This window comes from Periophthalmus magnuspinnatus, chromosome 9 (assembly GCF_009829125.3).
Source record: "Periophthalmus magnuspinnatus isolate fPerMag1 chromosome 9, fPerMag1.2.pri, whole genome shotgun sequence".
In the NCBI taxonomy this organism is placed as follows: domain Eukaryota; kingdom Metazoa; phylum Chordata; class Actinopteri; order Gobiiformes; family Gobiidae; genus Periophthalmus; species Periophthalmus magnuspinnatus.
In genome coordinates this window covers 12,927,104-12,944,656 of record NC_047134.1, presented here as the reverse complement: position 1 = coordinate 12,944,656, position 17,553 = coordinate 12,927,104, and the positions used below count along the sequence as shown (strand labels likewise).

General features: G+C 38.1%; 5 protein-coding genes across 5 annotated transcripts; all 5 read left to right on the top strand.

Moving 5' to 3' along the window:
• Positions 1–421: 421 nt before the first annotated feature.
• LOC117376449 (arrestin domain-containing protein 3-like) lies at positions 422–3,711 on the top strand. The gene is made up of 6 exons (XM_033972939.2): positions 422–817; positions 901–973; positions 1,290–1,434; positions 1,546–1,648; positions 1,727–1,992; positions 2,069–3,711. Exons 1-6 carry the CDS (start codon positions 553–555, stop codon positions 2,165–2,167), a joined length of 951 nt encoding a protein of 316 aa, XP_033828830.1. The 5' UTR covers positions 422–552; the 3' UTR covers positions 2,168–3,711.
• Positions 3,110–5,882, top strand: LOC117376840 (arrestin domain-containing protein 3-like). The gene is made up of 8 exons (XM_055224221.1): positions 3,110–3,135; positions 3,777–3,884; positions 3,978–4,165; positions 4,546–4,606; positions 4,684–4,834; positions 4,900–4,996; positions 5,252–5,508; positions 5,584–5,882. Exons 1-8 carry the CDS (start codon positions 3,110–3,112, stop codon positions 5,797–5,799), a joined length of 1,104 nt encoding a protein of 367 aa, XP_055080196.1. The 3' UTR covers positions 5,800–5,882.
• A 2,991-nt stretch (positions 5,883–8,873) lies between these two features.
• Positions 8,874–12,461, top strand: LOC117376086 (arrestin domain-containing protein 3-like). Its single transcript, XM_033972490.2, has 7 exons — positions 8,874–9,165; positions 9,523–9,567; positions 9,638–9,698; positions 9,900–10,050; positions 10,411–10,507; positions 10,576–10,832; positions 11,637–12,461. The coding sequence occupies exons 1-7, from the start codon at positions 8,904–8,906 to the stop codon at positions 11,940–11,942; spliced, it is 1,179 nt and encodes a 392-aa protein (XP_033828381.1). The 5' UTR covers positions 8,874–8,903; the 3' UTR covers positions 11,943–12,461.
• Positions 12,462–12,534: 73 nt separating this feature from the next.
• LOC117376558 (arrestin domain-containing protein 3-like) lies at positions 12,535–15,010 on the top strand. The gene is made up of 6 exons (XM_055224361.1): positions 12,535–12,967; positions 13,075–13,132; positions 13,205–13,352; positions 13,421–13,517; positions 13,956–14,212; positions 14,502–15,010. Exons 1-6 carry the CDS (start codon positions 12,709–12,711, stop codon positions 14,796–14,798), a joined length of 1,116 nt encoding a protein of 371 aa, XP_055080336.1. The 5' UTR covers positions 12,535–12,708; the 3' UTR covers positions 14,799–15,010.
• A 322-nt stretch (positions 15,011–15,332) lies between these two features.
• LOC117376085 (arrestin domain-containing protein 3-like) lies at positions 15,333–17,535 on the top strand. The gene is made up of 6 exons (XM_033972488.1): positions 15,333–15,609; positions 15,686–15,746; positions 15,841–15,988; positions 16,191–16,266; positions 16,459–16,715; positions 16,804–17,535. The coding sequence occupies exons 1-6, from the start codon at positions 15,333–15,335 to the stop codon at positions 16,906–16,908; spliced, it is 924 nt and encodes a 307-aa protein (XP_033828379.1). The 3' UTR covers positions 16,909–17,535.
• Positions 17,536–17,553: the final 18 nt, after the last annotated feature.

The following is a 17,553-nucleotide window of genomic DNA, read 5'->3' as shown; positions in this document are numbered from 1 at the left end:
TCCTGATTCCTGCTGGAGTCGGATCCTTGTGACTCACTAGGACATGGCGCCATCTACTGGTCATTTTATCACAGTGACCATTTCTAAGTGAAGTAGCCCAAACATTTACGCATCAAAATTATTTATTTACACGTTATTTACACACGAGTACCACGTTTGGTACGAGTCTCATTTTGTTGTTTTGTGTAAAAGCTCATCTGTCCTAGAAGAGTGAAATGATCATAACAGGGTCACATCATCACACAGTGGAAAAGGACAGAGCTCTGAAACTGGTACATAGTACATCTTGCTCTGTCTCCTGAGTGTTGGCAGTGCTTGTATATGATGCTCACTTTGTCCAGGTCGCTGCAGCATCTTTCTGTGATTAATAATTGTTTGGGGGCGGGCGGTGTTTGGGTGGAGGGCCGCTCCGCCTGTGCGCATGCGCAGTGCTGTGTGATTTCATGTTATCGCCGTGTTGCTCTGTCGAGTTTTTTTTAAGAATTTCTGAGGTTGATAAAAGTCAGGAAGTGGACTACATTTAAAGAGACTGATCGGGAGAGCTGATACACAATGTTCGAGTCTGGCTTCAAGAATGTGAACATAAATCTGACCTCGGCTAATCCGAGGAGGACCTTCTCCTGCGGAGACACCGTCACTGGAACTTTATCTTTCGACCTCACAAAGGAGACGAAAATAACATCCATCACCATGGCCCTGACTGGAAATGTAGATGTGCACTGGAGCACAGGCAGCGGGGGCAAGAAGAGACATCGAAGACATTTCTCTGCAAAAATCAACTTGTTCAACTTAAAAAGCGTACTTCTGCAAGAAAACAGTGTGTATCCACCCCCTGTGTGAGATGGACACAGATGCCACCCTGCAGTGTCTCATGTCCTGTGTTTGTCTCTGCTTTATCAGGACTTGGTGGTGGACAAACCAAACTTCCCCCTGGGACGCATGTGTACCCCTTCACCTGTCACATCCCACACGGGTACGTGCACATGTTTGAACAGTCACACTGTGTGCCAGGGTCATCTGTGATCCACATGTGTCAGAGGAGGTAGAGGAGGAAGAGGAGGTAGAGGAGGTAGAGGAGGCAGGCCCCTCCAACTATAGAGGCTACACCAGCTTTCCACACATTAAGTAGACTGTTATTTTTAACAACAGGAAAATAGGAGAAGCTGCTGTGACCTAATGTGAAACTGAACAGTTAATGCAGTCCTGTGATGTTTTGCCTCCTTAAAGACTCAGCATGCACTTGTTAATTTGTATATATGTGTATATATATTTTTTCTTTTTTTAAATAGAGATTTCCCATCTTCTTTCCATGGCATTCATGGAAGGATACAATACCTTTTGACAGTGAGCATTGACAGACCGTGGCATTTTGCAAAATCCTTTGAGACAGAGCTACATTTTTTAGAACGAATCAGCAACAGACCTGAACTATGGGTAAGAATGCTTGTTGCATAATCATACCTTACAATTTAAGTTACATTTTAAGAATACTTTTCATTTAATTTCCTTCATGTGTTTAAATAAATCATACTCTTTGCTCTGTAGGCTCCACTCTCAGGATCTAACAGTATGAACGTCTGCTGCCTGTGCTGGACCTCTGGTCCAGTTGAACTGACAGCAACTTTAGAAAGAAAAGCATTCATGCGGGGTAAGAGCGCACTCATCTGTCTACGGGGTGGGTTTATTTGTCATTAATGCTAACATGTCAGTGCTGTGCTTTTCCCAGGTGAAACTGTGAAAGTCATCTGTGAGATCAACAACGCTTCATCTCGGACAGTTACCCCCAAAGCCAGACTGAAGGAGAGGCAGACGTATTATACCCACGGAAGACACAACCGCAATTCAGGCACACGAAACCTGGTCACTCAGAACGGAGAACACATTAAACCCAACACACCAGATGTCCACAAAGAACTCCTGCTCACCATTCCCACCAATACTCACCTGTCCATCTCTAACTGCCCCATATTAGAAGTGGACTACATGATTGAGGTAAACTTGTTGCTCCAAAATGTGGAGTTTGAAATGTATAATATAAAAATATGTAATTAAAGTGTTGCTTTTACAGGTTCTTCTTGATGTAAGAGGTTCTTCTGAAGTCATTGTGCGCTGCCCTATTATCATCTATGATAATAACATTTACAACACGCTTCCACTGCAGCCTTAGACTCTGCGTCTGCTGCTCCATCTCAGGTATTTCAGACAGTATCTTACATATGTCTCAATCAGGAAACCAAAATCATTCCATTTCTACCAAATTGAATATTCTATAGGTTATGACTTATGCTCTGTCAGTACGATCCTTGCTGCCACAGTTAATACTGTTGTTTTGCCCATGTGCAAGACTCTTTACCTGCCTTGCCTTAAAGAGGCTTTGAGTGCCACAAGGACGTAGAAATGAGCCGTTTAAAAATGACATCATGTGATCAGACCTGCTGCACTCAGACTGAAAGATTGTCTTATCTAGGCCTAAGTGCACTATAGTATTGAACATTCATCATTAGTTCCTTTGTGTGAAGTTAATATTTATTAATGTTTTTACACTGTAACTACAGCAGTTTGGTTGATCTCCTTAAATCAGCAGCATTAAGGTTGACACACAAACACACAAAGATCTATTTATGTCAGATAAGACATACATTTTTATAAAATGTGCATTTTCATGACCTAAATACTGTAAACCTGTGCACGCAAGCAACCAAATGTAATTCATCTCAGTTGTTTAATGCACAAAATGAGACACATACTCCATGTGACAATTTGATTGTAGTTACTTTTCTTAAAAAAATGTCTTTTATCTGAACTACTTTTTCATATGTAAAAAAACAGAATCTTTTTCACCATGTGCCATGGCATCTATGGTTGTGATATTGGCTGTTGACCAGTTTATTACAGTGATTCATTGTGTATTTCAACACTTCCTTACTTCAGTCAACAACTATGATTTTGCAGTGGCTCACCATGTTCTGTCTGAGTAGTGTAGTGTGTATCTATCAGAAGTAAGAGTAATTGTACTCAAGTAAGAGTACTATTACTACAAAATAATATTAAAGTACTAGTGCAAGACATTACTCATCACTCGACATTACTACTAAGAGTCAAAAAGTATATGGGGAAACAACTATTTAAGCAAGGGTAAGTAAGAAAGAACTGTCTTGATGTAACATCCGTTAATGTTTAAATGATGCAAAAAATCTGGTACTTCCAGCCACAAAATTAAGAAAAACAAAGTATATCTTTAGCTAAATGTTACCTGAAATAATACTGTTACGCTGTCAAATATATTACTCAAGTAAGAGTAAAACTATGAAGTCAGAAAACTAGTCTGAGAAGAACAATTTTATTAAAAAGTGACCCTCCTCTGATCCTTTGTATCAACACAGCCAGCGTTAGGGGGGACTGTTTGTTATGTGAACAAAATGTAGCCTATACTATTTTATGTTACATTTGAGAAACCTGGTAAAGTGCTCTTAGATGTATTGCTATTTATTTTTGGAACTCATTTTTTTACATACATTTTAACATGGTAAATAGCCAGATCTAATGTCCAGTTCAAGCGATGTTTGCTTTAACTAACAGTGTGTCACATTATATGAAATGCATAACTAATACAATGTTCTACTGGGTATAAAAGTGTTGTTGCTGTTACGTATTTGGATTGACTGCATGTATGATATGATAAATGAAGAGAAATAAACTGTATAAGAAACCATTTGGCCTGCTTCAAACTTGTCAATGTTTTCTCTTCAAATGATCTTATGATTGTATTTTAACAGCCCTCGACAGACCTACGGTTTAATCATTGCTTATTATTGCTTATCATTGTGCACTTTGCTTATTGCTGCAGATGATCAGGGAATCCTTCGTGTCTTAGGTCAGTTCAGGTTGGTAGCCGTAGCAGGTCACAGTATGATTAGTACAATTAAGAACTTTTCTGTGGGCTATAATCCCATCAATCAAAGCAATGTTTTCTGCAGTGGAGACTACATTACAGGACAAGTGACACTGGAACTGACCAAAGGCACAAAAGTGAATGCCTTAAGTGTAAAACTAAAAGGAGAAGCAAGCGTGTTATGGACTGAGAAAAATGGAAAAAGCACAGATACGTACAAGAGCAAAGAGAAATATTTCAGTATCGAGCAGTTTCTAATCCAGAGAGACAACGGTAAGTAACAGAATTCTAAAACCTGCAGCTTTTTAAAGAGATCTTACTTATTTTCTTCAGTATTTTGACCTTCAGATATTTTACCAGTTTGTCTTGTCTATTCTTAATGCCAGTTTTATGCATTATTTATGTATTGTTCAGTTCAATTAAATTAACTAAATATTTACAAACTGTAAATTCTCACTTTTGTAGATTCAACAAAGATGTCATATGCTTCCCTAACTATTGGGGGCACTGTAGTCTATACTTGCATGATGAGTATTCTTATTTTAAAGTAATGGTCTGCTAAATCTTTACCTTCTGTACCACCTTTACTGAAAACTTGCACAAATACGACTTAATGATTGTAAACAGTATCTTGACTCCATGACTGATTTCAGGAAACAACCTTGTGGCCCAGGGCAGCACTGTTTACCCTTTTACGTTCCAAATCCCTGCACAGTAAGACTCTTATAATCCAAACTCAACTTCACCAGCAACTGTGGATGCATAAAACAGTGCGTCTTTGTTATTTGCAGAGACTTGCCTCAATCTTTTAATGGTACATGGGGTAAAATTAAGTACACACTGGAGGCAAATCTGGCCAGACCAATGAGACTGGACAGTAAAGCGAGGGCAGAGTTTAACCTGGGTTCAAAAAACACACCCATCCATTCAATGCATTTAATGGTAACATAACTTTCATAATGCTTTTTTTAAAATGAAATAATATACAGTGCCACTTTCTGTCATAGGCGCCACAACATGGTGTTACAGATAAGAAACTGAATTTTTTCAACTCTGGATATGTAACAATGGATGTGAAAATTGACAAAACCGGGTTCCACCAAGGTAAATCTACTTTTAAACCGAGTCAAGGTATCTAAACATGAATAATAATGTAAGTATTAGACAGATAAACTCCTCCTGTTGTCCAGTTTATTATATTTCGATAACTTTTGTCATTTTGAGAGCAGCCAGTGTCATAGAGGAAGTATCAAAGTCCGAGACAAGAAACAGTGTCTCTTTCTCCCAATGGATCCAAGATATGAATGAAATAATGTACAATTGTGTTATGTGCATTTAATAACATGCTTTATTCTGCAGGAGAAGGAATAAAAGTCGTGACATCTATTCACAATAAGTCAACACGGGATGTGCGCCCTAAGTATTGTGTGTACACTGAGCACAGTTTCTTTGCAAAAAGCAAAAGGAAGATGAAGACTAAAGATCTACTCAAAGAGGTTGGAGATACTGTGCCACCCTCTTCTGGTCTAACTGTCACCAAAATCATCACTATCCCCACAACTACATGCCCATCTCTCCTCAACTGCAGCATTATTAAAGTGGAGTACAGGCTCAGGGTATGTGCAATACTGTGTACACTTTTTATTATTTGCAAAATCAAACTTACACATGTCCCGGTGCTGTTTTTGCAGGTGTATTTGGATGTAAAGTATGCTTTGGACCCACAGATAACGTTCCCTATTATAATACTCCCTGCTGCTCAAGGCTTTGATACAAACCTCCGTCCAACTTATGGATTTGAATCGTTTCCTACAGGGAATTACCCCCCTCCATACTCAGGACCGCAGCCCTCAGCGCCACCCATGGACTATGCACCTCCGCCTCCCTATGAAACATGTGGGAAATAGCCACGTTTGCCCAGTTATGAGACTAAATATTGAAGTTTTGTCTTTATTTTTTTGTCATGTGTTCATCTGATCATGTGAGATGGGCTTGTTCTGTTTTGGTGTACCTATAAATACTTCATGAACACTCTTACCTTATTATGATAAATGACTTAAATTGATTTTTTTTATCCTTATCTGCGTATGTTGAGTGCTGATGTTATGCGCTGATTGCTATACCATAAAAGAAAAATGGGTAGTGTGTTATGCCTGACAGGATTACAGTACTGTAGCATTTTAGACTGTCAGATATTGTCAAGTTTAATATGATGTAATAATTTAATAATGTGTTTCATCAGTGTTTTAGAATAATTAATGCGTATGATGCCAATTCACTAACAAAATTCTATGGTGATTTTTGGTTTAATAATGTAGTAGAATCATCATGCTCTGTTGTCCTAGAGTTGTACAAGTTTGTGTTGTTCAGTAGAAACATACAGCATTTTCCCATGAATTAAAAAAAGCACATCAACTGCCTTTTATGTTTGTTGCAAAAACGTAAAGCCTTTTCTTTGACATAGGGTGCATCAGGTTACGCACTTACAGGTTACAGCTATAACAGTATGTAAATTACTTCATATAAGGCCATTAAAACTGAAAAGAACTTTTGGTCATCTATAATAGTCTGTCCTCAAAAGCCCATACATTTCATTTAACTTTGTCTTGTACAGTGTCCTTGAGTGTCCTGAAAGGCGCTTTCAAATAAAATGTATTATTATTATTATTATTATTAGAGTTCTAGGTCTCATACGATCTACTTCATTGTGACATTTATTGTGGCTATAATATAATTAGTCATAAACCCATTAGTATAATCATCTGACAGTCATGTGATCGATATGACTGAAGGAACAGGCGTGAGGTCAGGCCCTTGAGGCTGTTGTCTGTATTCAAAGTTTAGTTTTTGCATAACACAGTGAGTAAGGACTGAAAGGAGACAGGTTGGTGAAGTTGTACTGCTCTCTAAAGGTTATCACACTGTCACTGCATGTTCAATATGTTCAACTAAGATATCCAAGTGCACTGAGGTGTGTCTATAATTGTACAGCTAAAATACTTATTGTGCCATACAGAAACAGATACAGATACAGATACACATACAAATGCATATACACTTACACATGCAGATACACGTACATATACACATACATATACATATGCACATACACATGGACATACACATGTACATGCACATACACATACATATACACGTACACATGCACATACACATACACATACATATACATATGCACATACACATGCACATACACATACATATACATATGCACATACACATGCACATACACATACATATACATATGCACATACACGTGCACATACACATGCACATACACGTACACATGCACATACACATATCCCATACACACACTGTATTTCTATAAAGCTCTATGTGTAAAGATTTAACAGGTCAGAATGTCAGACTGGAAATAAAAAATAATCTGGAAATGAAAACAAAATGAAGATGCATGGAGAAGCTTTCTTTTAAATAATTAGTTCTTATAAAAAATAAAATAAACATGCCATTTACAAGCATTTTAAAGTTAATTATTTGGGACAAAATAATGGTCTCTCATTCAAATATTTGTAAAAGTAATCCTATGTAGTTTTCAATGCAGTGACTCTCTCTCATTATGTTTTAATACATTGTTGATAGTCAAGAATGGCCCCAGTCACCCTAATATTGGTGTAACAGGGCTTACAGCATGTGCCCTTATGTTAAAATGTTAAAAGCCCACAGACATTCAAGAACATGAAGTGAGATATACCTAATTGTAAAATATATTCAGTTTAAAGCTTTAATTTAAAGTTATGCGCTCCTTGGACGTATAGAGGAGGTCAGTGCTGCTCAGTAACTCGGTGCACTTCATAGAGTGGTTAGATCATGGAACTTTATTGTCTTGCATTTGAAATTTTTGACACTGACCTGTATACAGTATTTTCATCATCAAATGTAACTCCAAGCCTGTCTGTATACATGAGATCTGGTCTATTGCCCGACAGGTGTTTTCTTTATGTTTTACACATGACAAGTCTCTGCAGGTCGTTCACTGTCTGCTCTTGAGACTGCTCTGTTTGCTTCATCTATTTGCTCTAGTTCCCCAGAATCAAAAGTCTGTAGAAAAGGTTTTGAATATCAAACAAAACAATATGGTAGATCACAGACTGTGGTCTAGATATCACACAACATAAATATAACAAGAGCTGTGTGTCACTGATATGTTTACATGCACACCAAAATACAACTATAATCTGACTGAGGGACATTTAACATTATGTAAATGAATAATCAGAAATACATTAGATGATATTAAATCAAATTTAGAGTTTGCATGTAACTGCAGCCACTGTATTATTGTTATCAAATAACACTTCTGATGCAGATCCCTGTCGAAAATGTTGATTCAAATCATTGAAAAACATCCATTATATTTAAAAAGTATATTAAAAAAAACAAACTTTTATTTTGAAACTTTTATTTTTTTATTTAAAAAAAAGCAGCAACTCATGAAATACATTGTCTGTATTTTAGTTTATGTACAAATAGGCCCTTTTATTTTTAGATCAGTTAAAGGAGGAGTGATGTAAAGACAAACCAAGGTCAAAGTGTTTATAGTAAAGTGCATTTTTCTACTTTTCTATTTAACAATAGAAAAGTAGAACATATTTGCCAACTCAAGTAAAAGTGGGTTCTACAGTTTGTTCAAAAAGTTACTCAGAGTAAATGTAGGACTTTGTTGGCTGTCTGAGTAGGCCTACTGAATATCTGCAGCACATAGTTGGTGACAGGCTGGAGACCAGCCGCCTGGCCATAAACTTTGTTTTTTTGGTGACGTGGGTCACGTTTCATGGTGTTCCGTGGGCCCCTGGCTCTAGATGCCAGGCCCTGATTGGCTGGGGCCCTGCTGTAGTGGCCCCTTTTCTCTGCTCTGGGCGGGTCTGTGCGCTCCTCTCTCCATGAGGGAGGAAGGGAAAAGGACAGCGCATGCTCCTCAGCTGCACAGCCCCTCTGCACAGCCAGCGGAAGTAAAACAAAGGTGCTGTTGAAAATGTCAACCGTAAAAGACTTGAAAATCACGTATAACCCCGCGAACAATGAAACCAACACTTTCACCGTCGGAGACACAGTAACGGGACAGGTGGAGCTGGAGCTGCACAAACAGTGTGAGCCACAGTCTCTGTCCATCAAGTTCAAAGGAAAGGCAGAAGTTTTGTGGACTGAGCGACACGGAAAAACCACTGTGGTTTACCACGCCAAGAACAAGTACTTCAGCATCAAGCACCACTTCATTAAAGATAAAGACAAAACGGGTAAAGAGAGGCTGAGTAACTTTTCTATGAGTGTGTGTGATTCAGGTCTGATCCAGAGGAAAAGTCAAACTGTATCAGTATTATTTGTAACTGTGATTAATGCTGGCTACCAAAACGTTGAAAAGTTATCAGACTGCAATTAGAAAAAAGGACAAATCATGAGAAGTAGTAGACTTTTTATTATATAGGTTAAAGCATGTTTTGTGATCTCACCATTAAAATGCAGGATTTGAGTTAGCCTATTGAGTTCTACAGTTTATGAGCAAAACATTGGTTCTAAACACGGCATGAGTCCACTGTAAACAAAAAAAACCCTATACTGTAATGTTTACAAATATGTATGTTCTATTCCCAAAGACAGTGACGGTGACAGGATTCTGTCTGGAGACATTGGTAAAACCTGTAAGTGCTTCATGTTGTATTTCATCAACCTTCTTCCATGTTTGTGTGGCTTAAACAGTTCTGTTTTCAGATAGTAATGTTCTTCCTCCTGGACGCCATATCTACCCATTTACATTTAAGTTTCCACTGGAGTAAGTCAAAATAAAATGGTATACTGTGCTAATATAAATATCATGTGCATTGAGAGTAAAGGAAGACATCCTGTCAACTGTAGTTTGTTTTTTATTTATCTATTGATAAGCATAATCACTTGAAATGTACATGATGTTTATATTGGATAATAGTGTATAAACCTCGTAACCACACTCACACTATATTTATTTTTGACCTAGACGCACACCTTCCTCCTTTCACGCTGACACCGGTAAAATTGTGTATTTGCTCGAAGCCAAGTTGAGCCGATCAATGAGGATTCCCAAGAAAGATACAACAAAGCTCAACTATGTGACACAAGACGTTATGGACCACAACCCAGAGCTAAAGGTAGTTCTTTTACGGGCATTTCTCACATTCCAGGAAGCCACACAGCTGCTATTCATTCAAGAATCAAGTGAGGGACTAGTTTCCCATCTCTTGGTTTCACTGGGGCAAAGGCCCTGCAGCCTGCCTTGTCACAGGCTGCCCGATGTCCAAAACATTTAAATAACAAAGATATGAACATTATTATTACTATTGTATATGAACATTATTATTACTATTGTATATGAACATTATTATTATTATTTTTTCCACATAGCCCAGTTCTATTTTCACCATTTCATGTAATAGCACATACATCAGATGTTATTATGAGCTGAACATTGACAGTGTATCCATTCTTCTCTTGTATTAAAACATTTTCAGGAACCACAACATGAAACTAAAGACAAGAAACTAAAACTTTTTAACTCAGGAACAGTCTCGATGGACGTAGATCTGGAAAAACTGGGTTTTTACCAAGGTGAGTAATGGTTGATTGACAGGTTACATATCGGTCTGTCATTCTGACACTGCCTGCTTCATTTGTAGGAGAGAGCATAAAGGTTTTGGCTGACATTCAGAACAACTCAACTCGAGACATCAAGCCCAAGTTTTGCGTGTACAGCAAGCACAGCTTTTTCGCTAATGGCAAGAGAAGACTTCATACCAAAGACCTGGTCAAAGAGGTGGGGGCACCCATCCCTCCCTCCAGCCGCCAGAAGGTGACCCAGCTCATCAACATCCCCCCCGACATGGAACCGTCCATCCACAACTGTGACATCATAAAGGTGGAGCACAGGCTTAGGGTAAGACAGAGGCAACGTGGCAAAAAATATTAGCACAGATTTCTTGGAGCCAAATCCCAATTTAAATCACGATTCACAGACTTTATTTTTTCACTGTGTAACTTCTCTGGTGGAGGGCCCAGCACCTGCTTGTCCCATCGGAGATGCTTTTGCTTTACCTTGAAAGTTCCACAATATGACATTAAACTATATCTATCTATCTATCTATCTATCTATCTATCTATCTATCTATCTATCTATCTATCTATCTATCTATCTATCTATCTATCTACCTATCTACCTATCTACCTATCTATCTATCTACCTACCTACCTACCTACCTACATATATATATATATATATATATATATATATATATATATATATATATAGTTTATATATATATACACACACCAGTGTCTGACCAGAACTGAAGCTTATTACACCAGCGACCTGCCCCTAATGACAGGTCGTCACTGGGATGAGATCACAGTTACAGTTTTATTATCATATTTCCTGCCCTACAAGACATTTACTCTTCAAATGTGGTACAAGTGCTTTCTCTAGTTAACACTAGAGTGACCATAGACTCTAGAGTCACTAGACACTAGCGTCACCATAAATGTATGATTTAAAAAACAACAGATTTTCTCCAAAGAAATTAGAATTTATGAAGGTTGAAAGTTTGTCAATGATGGGAATGGGAACCAAAATGTTTTTTAAGTACTGGGAAGCATTTCTTCTTCCATAACGCTTCATCAAATTCAGTTAAAAGTTCAGAAATGAATCCAACAAACTGAAACTTAAAAAATGTGTGCTTTGCAGGTGTATCTGGATGTCAAATATGCCTCTGACCCAGAAATCAAATTCCCCATTGTGATTCTCAATGCTCACCACTTTGCTGCCAACGGCCCACCACCGGCTGCTTCAGGATTTGGATTTGGAGCCTATGGAAATGCCAACTTTCCATTGTACAACCAAATGCCATATGCACCACAACCTGGACCATATTCACCACCAGGGGCAATGCTGCAACCTTCAGCTCCACCACCAAACCCCTCGGACCTCCCTCCTCCATACACTGCTTATGGGATGTACCCTTCTCTATCACAGTATGACACCAAACCATAGTATGATGTTTATTGTATTTTGTCAATACTACAGGAACAAGTTTTTAAATGTAATCTCTTTTGTCTATATACCAGTTAACCTCAATGTATGCTAACGTGGAGGCAGGGGCGGGGCAGGAGGTGTCTGGTGTCTGGTGCCTGGTGCTTCAGCTTTGGTTTAAATTGAACCTGATTTTAGCAGTTGAACCTTTTAAGCATTTGTTTGGCCATATTTCACAACAGGATGGCCTTACAATTTGTTTCCGAGTTGAAATAGTTTTAACCCATAATGGACACTTATGGGTGAACAAATTTTTTTTTATTATTTGACTTTTATTTAACCAGGAAAGTCCCATTGAGAATACTAATCTCTTTTTCAAGGGAGGATTTATGAGATGGCATAGGACAAAACCTCAAGAGTTACTGACACCAAACGGCTTTCATGTAGTTGTGTTCTTATGTATTGATTTGTGTTGTATAATGTTTTATAAGCAGAACTTTACATGTATTGTCAGTTTACATATTAAATAATTACCATGGCCAATTATTTCAAATAGATTAATTCTTTAGATACCTGTATTTCTACTTCACCAGAGAAGTCAGGTCTGATGCGTATTTTCCAGGCATTAACCACGTGCGACTCTGAGTAACGCAAACAAGTTTGGGCCGCCCCTTTTTCCACACATTTCATAAAGGACAAACAGGTCCGGCAGCGTGCTTATTGTTTGCACATACTTTTCTTTTACACAGCAGTCTGAGTTTGAGCTGTGCTGCTATAAAGAACTAGAATGACCATTCATAATTTCTCTATTGAATACGACGCCATCAACAGCAACAACCTCTTCACAAATGGAGATACCATAAATGGAAGAATAATTTTAGAAGTCTCAAAGGAGATTAAGATTCAAGCGCTTGTTTTCATAGCACAGGGAGAGGCGCGTGTCTGCTGGCATGAACAGTATGGACAATATGTGACTATGGTGTACACCTCTAAGGACAAGTACTACAGCGTGGAACATAACATCCTCAGAGAGACCAGACATGATGGTAATTAATGTTAAATCTATTTCATTTACGAGTAATTAAGTATAGATTAATATATTCATTTTATACATATAATATATTCATTCTTTTTTTCTTTTTTTTTTGTCAAGATGCTGACATTGGTCCAGGGAGACATGTGTTCCCCTTTTCATTCAAGATTCCTGATAGGTAAGTTTCAAAATAAATGCTTTGTTACTGTTTGTATGAAAAATACTGAAAGTCAATATGTCCAAATTTCAGAAAAATGCCATCAACGTTTAAATCCAGTGTGGGTAAAATTGTGCACAAGTTGAAGGCAGAGCTTAAGCAGTCCATGAAGATCACAAAAACTGCCAAAACACACTTCACATTTGTGTCACAAGCGGACATGGACATACCTGGACTTCTGGTATGCATTATCTAAGCGTAAGTGCTCCATCAGTCCTGTTGTTTTAGTAATATAAAATCTGTTTATAGGAACCTCAATACGGCTGCAAAGATAAAACCATCAGTGCTTTTGGATCCGGGACTGTTGCCATTGATGTCAGCACAGAGAGACTGGGATACTGGCAAGGCAATTTGTTTATTCAATATTTCAGCAGGCAGAACACCTTCTCATTTACATGTCAGTCTGGTCAGGGTAAGGCGATGGCACTGCTTTGTGGAGGGGTGTTAGTTAATGGTGCACTATGCAACATTCCTACTGGAGGGTTTGCCACCTGATTGTCTCCGTGGAGATGTTATTATTTTGCCATTTTGGCATTAAACAATAATCTCCAAGAAGAGAAGCAGGTGACACCACTAAGCCACAGGTCAGAGGACATTTAATGTCATACTGTGGAACATTTCAGTCAGGCAAAGCAATAGCATCTCCATGGAGACAATCAGGTGGTGGATACCCCACCCTTTTAAATAATCAAAGAAAGAACAAGATAAAGTTATTTTTTAAATGTGTTCTTCCACACACATTGATACCACATGTCCACTGATTCATTGATTTTAATGTTTTCAGGTGAAGTTCTGCAGGTCACGGCTGAGATTAAAAACCAGTCCTCTCGTATGGTCAAGCCTAAACTGGTTTTGTACAAAAAGAAGAGTTATTTTGCTGAGGGTAAGAGGAGGATGAACACGTCTGACATCCTGAAGGAGAAGTGTGATCCAGTGGAGTCTGGCTCTAACAAAACTGTGACTAAGAGCATCACGATTCCAAAGGAACTGCCCCCATCTATACTCAACTGCAGTATCATCAAACTGGAGTACAGACTCAAGGTAATACCAACATTCACTGGCAAATGTTTGAATTTAAATAAAACACTGCAGGTTGAAACACCTACTTTTTTCTGAACGTTTAGATAATATTTCATGCTCAGGTACACAATAAGAGGTTAATTAATATGACATTTAAAAGTATTGTTTCTTCAAAATAATATTAATACTACTGGCACACCCAGTATATCCCTAATATAAAAATATACATCCTATACATAATTATTGTAAGGCATAATAAACAGAAGTTATTTTATTTTACATGTAAATATGGTGCCTGTTCTCTTTCCAGATCCTGCTGGACATCACATGTTCGAGTAACCCTGAGATCAAGTTACCTATAGTTGTTTTGCCTGAACAAAACAGCCACACAGACATGAACAAACACTCGGCTAAACTAAAGGGATTTGAAGCTTCAGCCCAGCCCAGTCCACAGAACATTTACCATCCACCTGTTCAGGCCTTGGCCCAGCCCATCCAGAGTTCAGCACAGCCACAGCCTGCTGCTGCAGCGGACTCAGACCCTCCTTCTTATGGATCCCTGTACCCCTCCTACCCCCACACAGACCAGAACTGGAGCCAGTTTTAACCGACCTTCTTTAACATAGTATGGCTAAGGGGAAGAGTGCTGCCAGTCTGAGTTACTCAGTATGACATGATATCCACTGCCCTTTTCTTTTGATTGTTTGTGGTATTTTATTTTCCTTTTCACAGTCTGTCTTGTGTTGCCTTGAAAAGCTCTCACTGAATACAGTAAAAAGCAAATAGTTATTTGCACATAGCTGATTTGTGCACTTTAACATCAACACTAGCTTGTTTGAGGCAGATATTCTCATCTAAGTTTTGTCAATTAAAAGCCTATTGTTTTCAAACATGACTGTATTTGTATAGACTGAGTTAAGCCTTGACTCTGACAGTTTTTCGATTTCTAATACAATATAAAATAAATATACTCAAAATTTGCATTAAAAAGATTAAAAGATCATATGGAATTATATATGATAGACGTAATAAAATTATGTTTATAGATCAATTAATCACTTTGAGATTCCAAACTTCACTGTGGCAAAGGTTGTGCAAAGTGGCATGTGACAGTTGTAAAACGATGATATAAAAAGAGTGAATGCTTTATCAATGCACACTTGTGAAAATGACTAGCCTCTCCATTGAGTACGATGCCAACAACAAAGACAATGTGTTCTCAAGAGGAGACAGCATCTCAGGGAGGGTGGTGCTGGAGGTGTCCAAAGAGACCAAACTAGATGGGGTCATTGTAAAAGCCAAGGGCAAAGCGTCGGTACTGTGGAATGAATACTACTCACCTGGACATAACATAGTGTACTCTTCAAAAGAAAAGTACTTCTCCATTGCGCAACATGTACTTGACGATTCAACACGTGGTAAGTTCTATATTGTACCAACAAATATTTAAACATGGCTTCTTTATTAATGCTTTTGTTATTGTTTTTACATAAGGTTCTAAGATGATAGCAGTGGGCAGACACACGTTCCCTTTTACTTTTGAAATACCAAATATGTAGGTAAACCTGATTTTAGACTCAATTTTACATTTGTTCCCTTCTCAAAACAACTAAAACTGCTACTAACAAACTTTGTTCTTGTCTTTGCAGGGAGCTACCATCTTCTTTCAAGGGAAAACATGGAAAAATCACTTATTTCCTGGAAGCAAGAGCCATCAGATCTAAGCGAGTGGATCAGAAAGCTTCAGAAGAATTCTTTATTGTTTCCAATGAAGACAAGTCCACCCCCGAGACAATGGTAAGACTACAAATGAAGTGCCTAGTTTGAAATTAGACACTTTAAAGAAGAACTTACATGGAGATAAATTACTTTCTGAGCACAAGTGAACCATAAGTCGTTGAAATTGCAATAGTGATAATGATATTTGCAGTTTTAGTGTGTAAACCTCAAAGTTGTTGCATTAGTAATTCATTAATAGGAAATTTATAATGTTGGACAGAAACCCCAATACATGCGCAGTGATAAGAAGAACGTGATTTTGAACGTCCACACCAAAAGGATGGGATACCAGCAAGGTAAAAGTCCAAATTAAATGGCTTCCGGTGAATGATTGTGGAATAGCTGCTCTTTATGTTGCCTAGAAGGGCCATAGTTTGTGGAATAATTGTCACCTACAGCCCATAAAAACTACATACTGTACTATATCTCATGTATCGGCTTGAACAAAAAGTAGCCTACGTTTTTTGTTTGTTTGTTCGTGTTCAAAGGAGACAATATTGAAATCCAAACTGAAATTATCAACAACACAAACAGCACAGTCACGCCCAAGTACTACCTGTATGAGAAGCAAAGTTTCCACACAAAATTAAAGAGGAAGGTTTACACTAATGACATTATAAAGGAGCCGGGACAACCAGTGGGGGCCAGAACGGAGCTGACCGACACCAAAGTTCTGCACATCCCAAACCTGCTCCCTCCAACTCTCCTCAGCAGCTCCATCGTCAAACTGGAATACAGAGTCAAGGTAATACAAGGGTTTCAGTATAGCAAGGATTGATTGTGTATTGATCATGCTGTGCTCAATTAATCACTGTAAAAAACTGTCTTTGCAGGTGGTTCTGGACACATCACTGATAGGAAACGCAGAGGTTAAACTGCCAATCGTTGTGATGAGAGAGTCTAAGAAGCTGCAAGAACAAAACCAGAGCACTGTGTGAGCTAGACTGTCGTGCACCAAAGCATGTTTTGTTGTTTGTTCAAATGATTTAAAAGCTGTGTAAGTAAACATTATGGTCATAAACCCAACTGCTATCACCCTACAACTGCTGGTCAATGATTGTCTGATAATTCCATGTAAAGCGATACATTAAGAGGAAAAAATATCTCTGCTGTTTGTGTCATTGTAAGTTTATAAGTCGTATAGTACATACAAAACTATATTGTGTGATGAGTTATGGCTCCCACTGCCTTCACGTTTAAGATAAGAGTCCAAAGTCCGACACTACAATGCAAACACTTCAGTCACACCAGCTTAAACACGTATCCATGCATGTTTTTACTGCATTATGTTCTCTCCCAAATGCAGTTCAGTTTATACTCTATTTGTAAAGCTTAAAATCACAACAGCAGTCATCTTGCAAGAAAAATTTGTTGATTTAACCAGCAGAAAGTTAGAAAATCAAACAAAGAAACACTGTCTGTCATTGGTCAACAGCAGATGAAGCAACATTAACTAACTCCAAATGTTCTTCTGCGTCTTTGTTTCTCATCTGCATGTTATTCTCTTACAACATTTCTATTCAGCTTCCATCATTGTCTTCAATTTACTTATGTGAAGAAGATCAAATGCACACACAAATATA

Bases quoted from the DNA above. Each gene is read 5' to 3' on its own strand.
- LOC117376558 (XM_055224361.1), top strand. From the start codon at position 12,709: ATGACCATTCATAATTTCTCTATTGAATACGACGCCATCAACAGCAAC. The intron at 12,968-13,074 runs GTAATTAATGTT...TTTTTTGTCAAG, and splicing joins CAGAGAGACCAGACATGATG to ATGCTGACATTGGTCCAGGG. The intron at 14,213-14,501 runs GTAATACCAACA...TTCTCTTTCCAG, and splicing joins AACTGGAGTACAGACTCAAG to ATCCTGCTGGACATCACATG.
- LOC117376840 (XM_055224221.1), top strand. From the start codon at position 3,110: ATGGGGAAACAACTATTTAAGCAAGG. The intron at 4,166-4,545 runs GTAAGTAACAGA...GACTGATTTCAG, and splicing joins TCTAATCCAGAGAGACAACG to GAAACAACCTTGTGGCCCAG. The intron at 4,607-4,683 runs GTAAGACTCTTA...TGTTATTTGCAG, and splicing joins ACGTTCCAAATCCCTGCACA to AGACTTGCCTCAATCTTTTA.
- LOC117376086 (XM_033972490.2), top strand. From the start codon at position 8,904: ATGTCAACCGTAAAAGACTTGAAAATCACGTATAACCCCGCGAACAAT. The intron at 9,166-9,522 runs GTAAAGAGAGGC...CTATTCCCAAAG, and splicing joins TAAAGATAAAGACAAAACGG to ACAGTGACGGTGACAGGATT. The intron at 10,833-11,636 runs GTAAGACAGAGG...TGTGCTTTGCAG, and splicing joins AGGTGGAGCACAGGCTTAGG to GTGTATCTGGATGTCAAATA.
- LOC117376449 (XM_033972939.2), top strand. From the start codon at position 553: ATGTTCGAGTCTGGCTTCAAGAATGTGAACATAAATCTGACCTCGGCT. The intron at 818-900 runs GTGTGTATCCAC...CTGCTTTATCAG, and splicing joins CGTACTTCTGCAAGAAAACA to GACTTGGTGGTGGACAAACC. The intron at 1,649-1,726 runs GTAAGAGCGCAC...TGCTTTTCCCAG, and splicing joins AAGAAAAGCATTCATGCGGG to GTGAAACTGTGAAAGTCATC.
- LOC117376085 (XM_033972488.1), top strand. From the start codon at position 15,333: ATGCTTTATCAATGCACACTTGTGAAAATGACTAGCCTCTCCATTGAG. The intron at 15,747-15,840 runs GTAGGTAAACCT...TTGTCTTTGCAG, and splicing joins ACTTTTGAAATACCAAATAT to GGAGCTACCATCTTCTTTCA. The intron at 15,989-16,190 runs GTAAGACTACAA...AATGTTGGACAG, and splicing joins AGTCCACCCCCGAGACAATG to AAACCCCAATACATGCGCAG.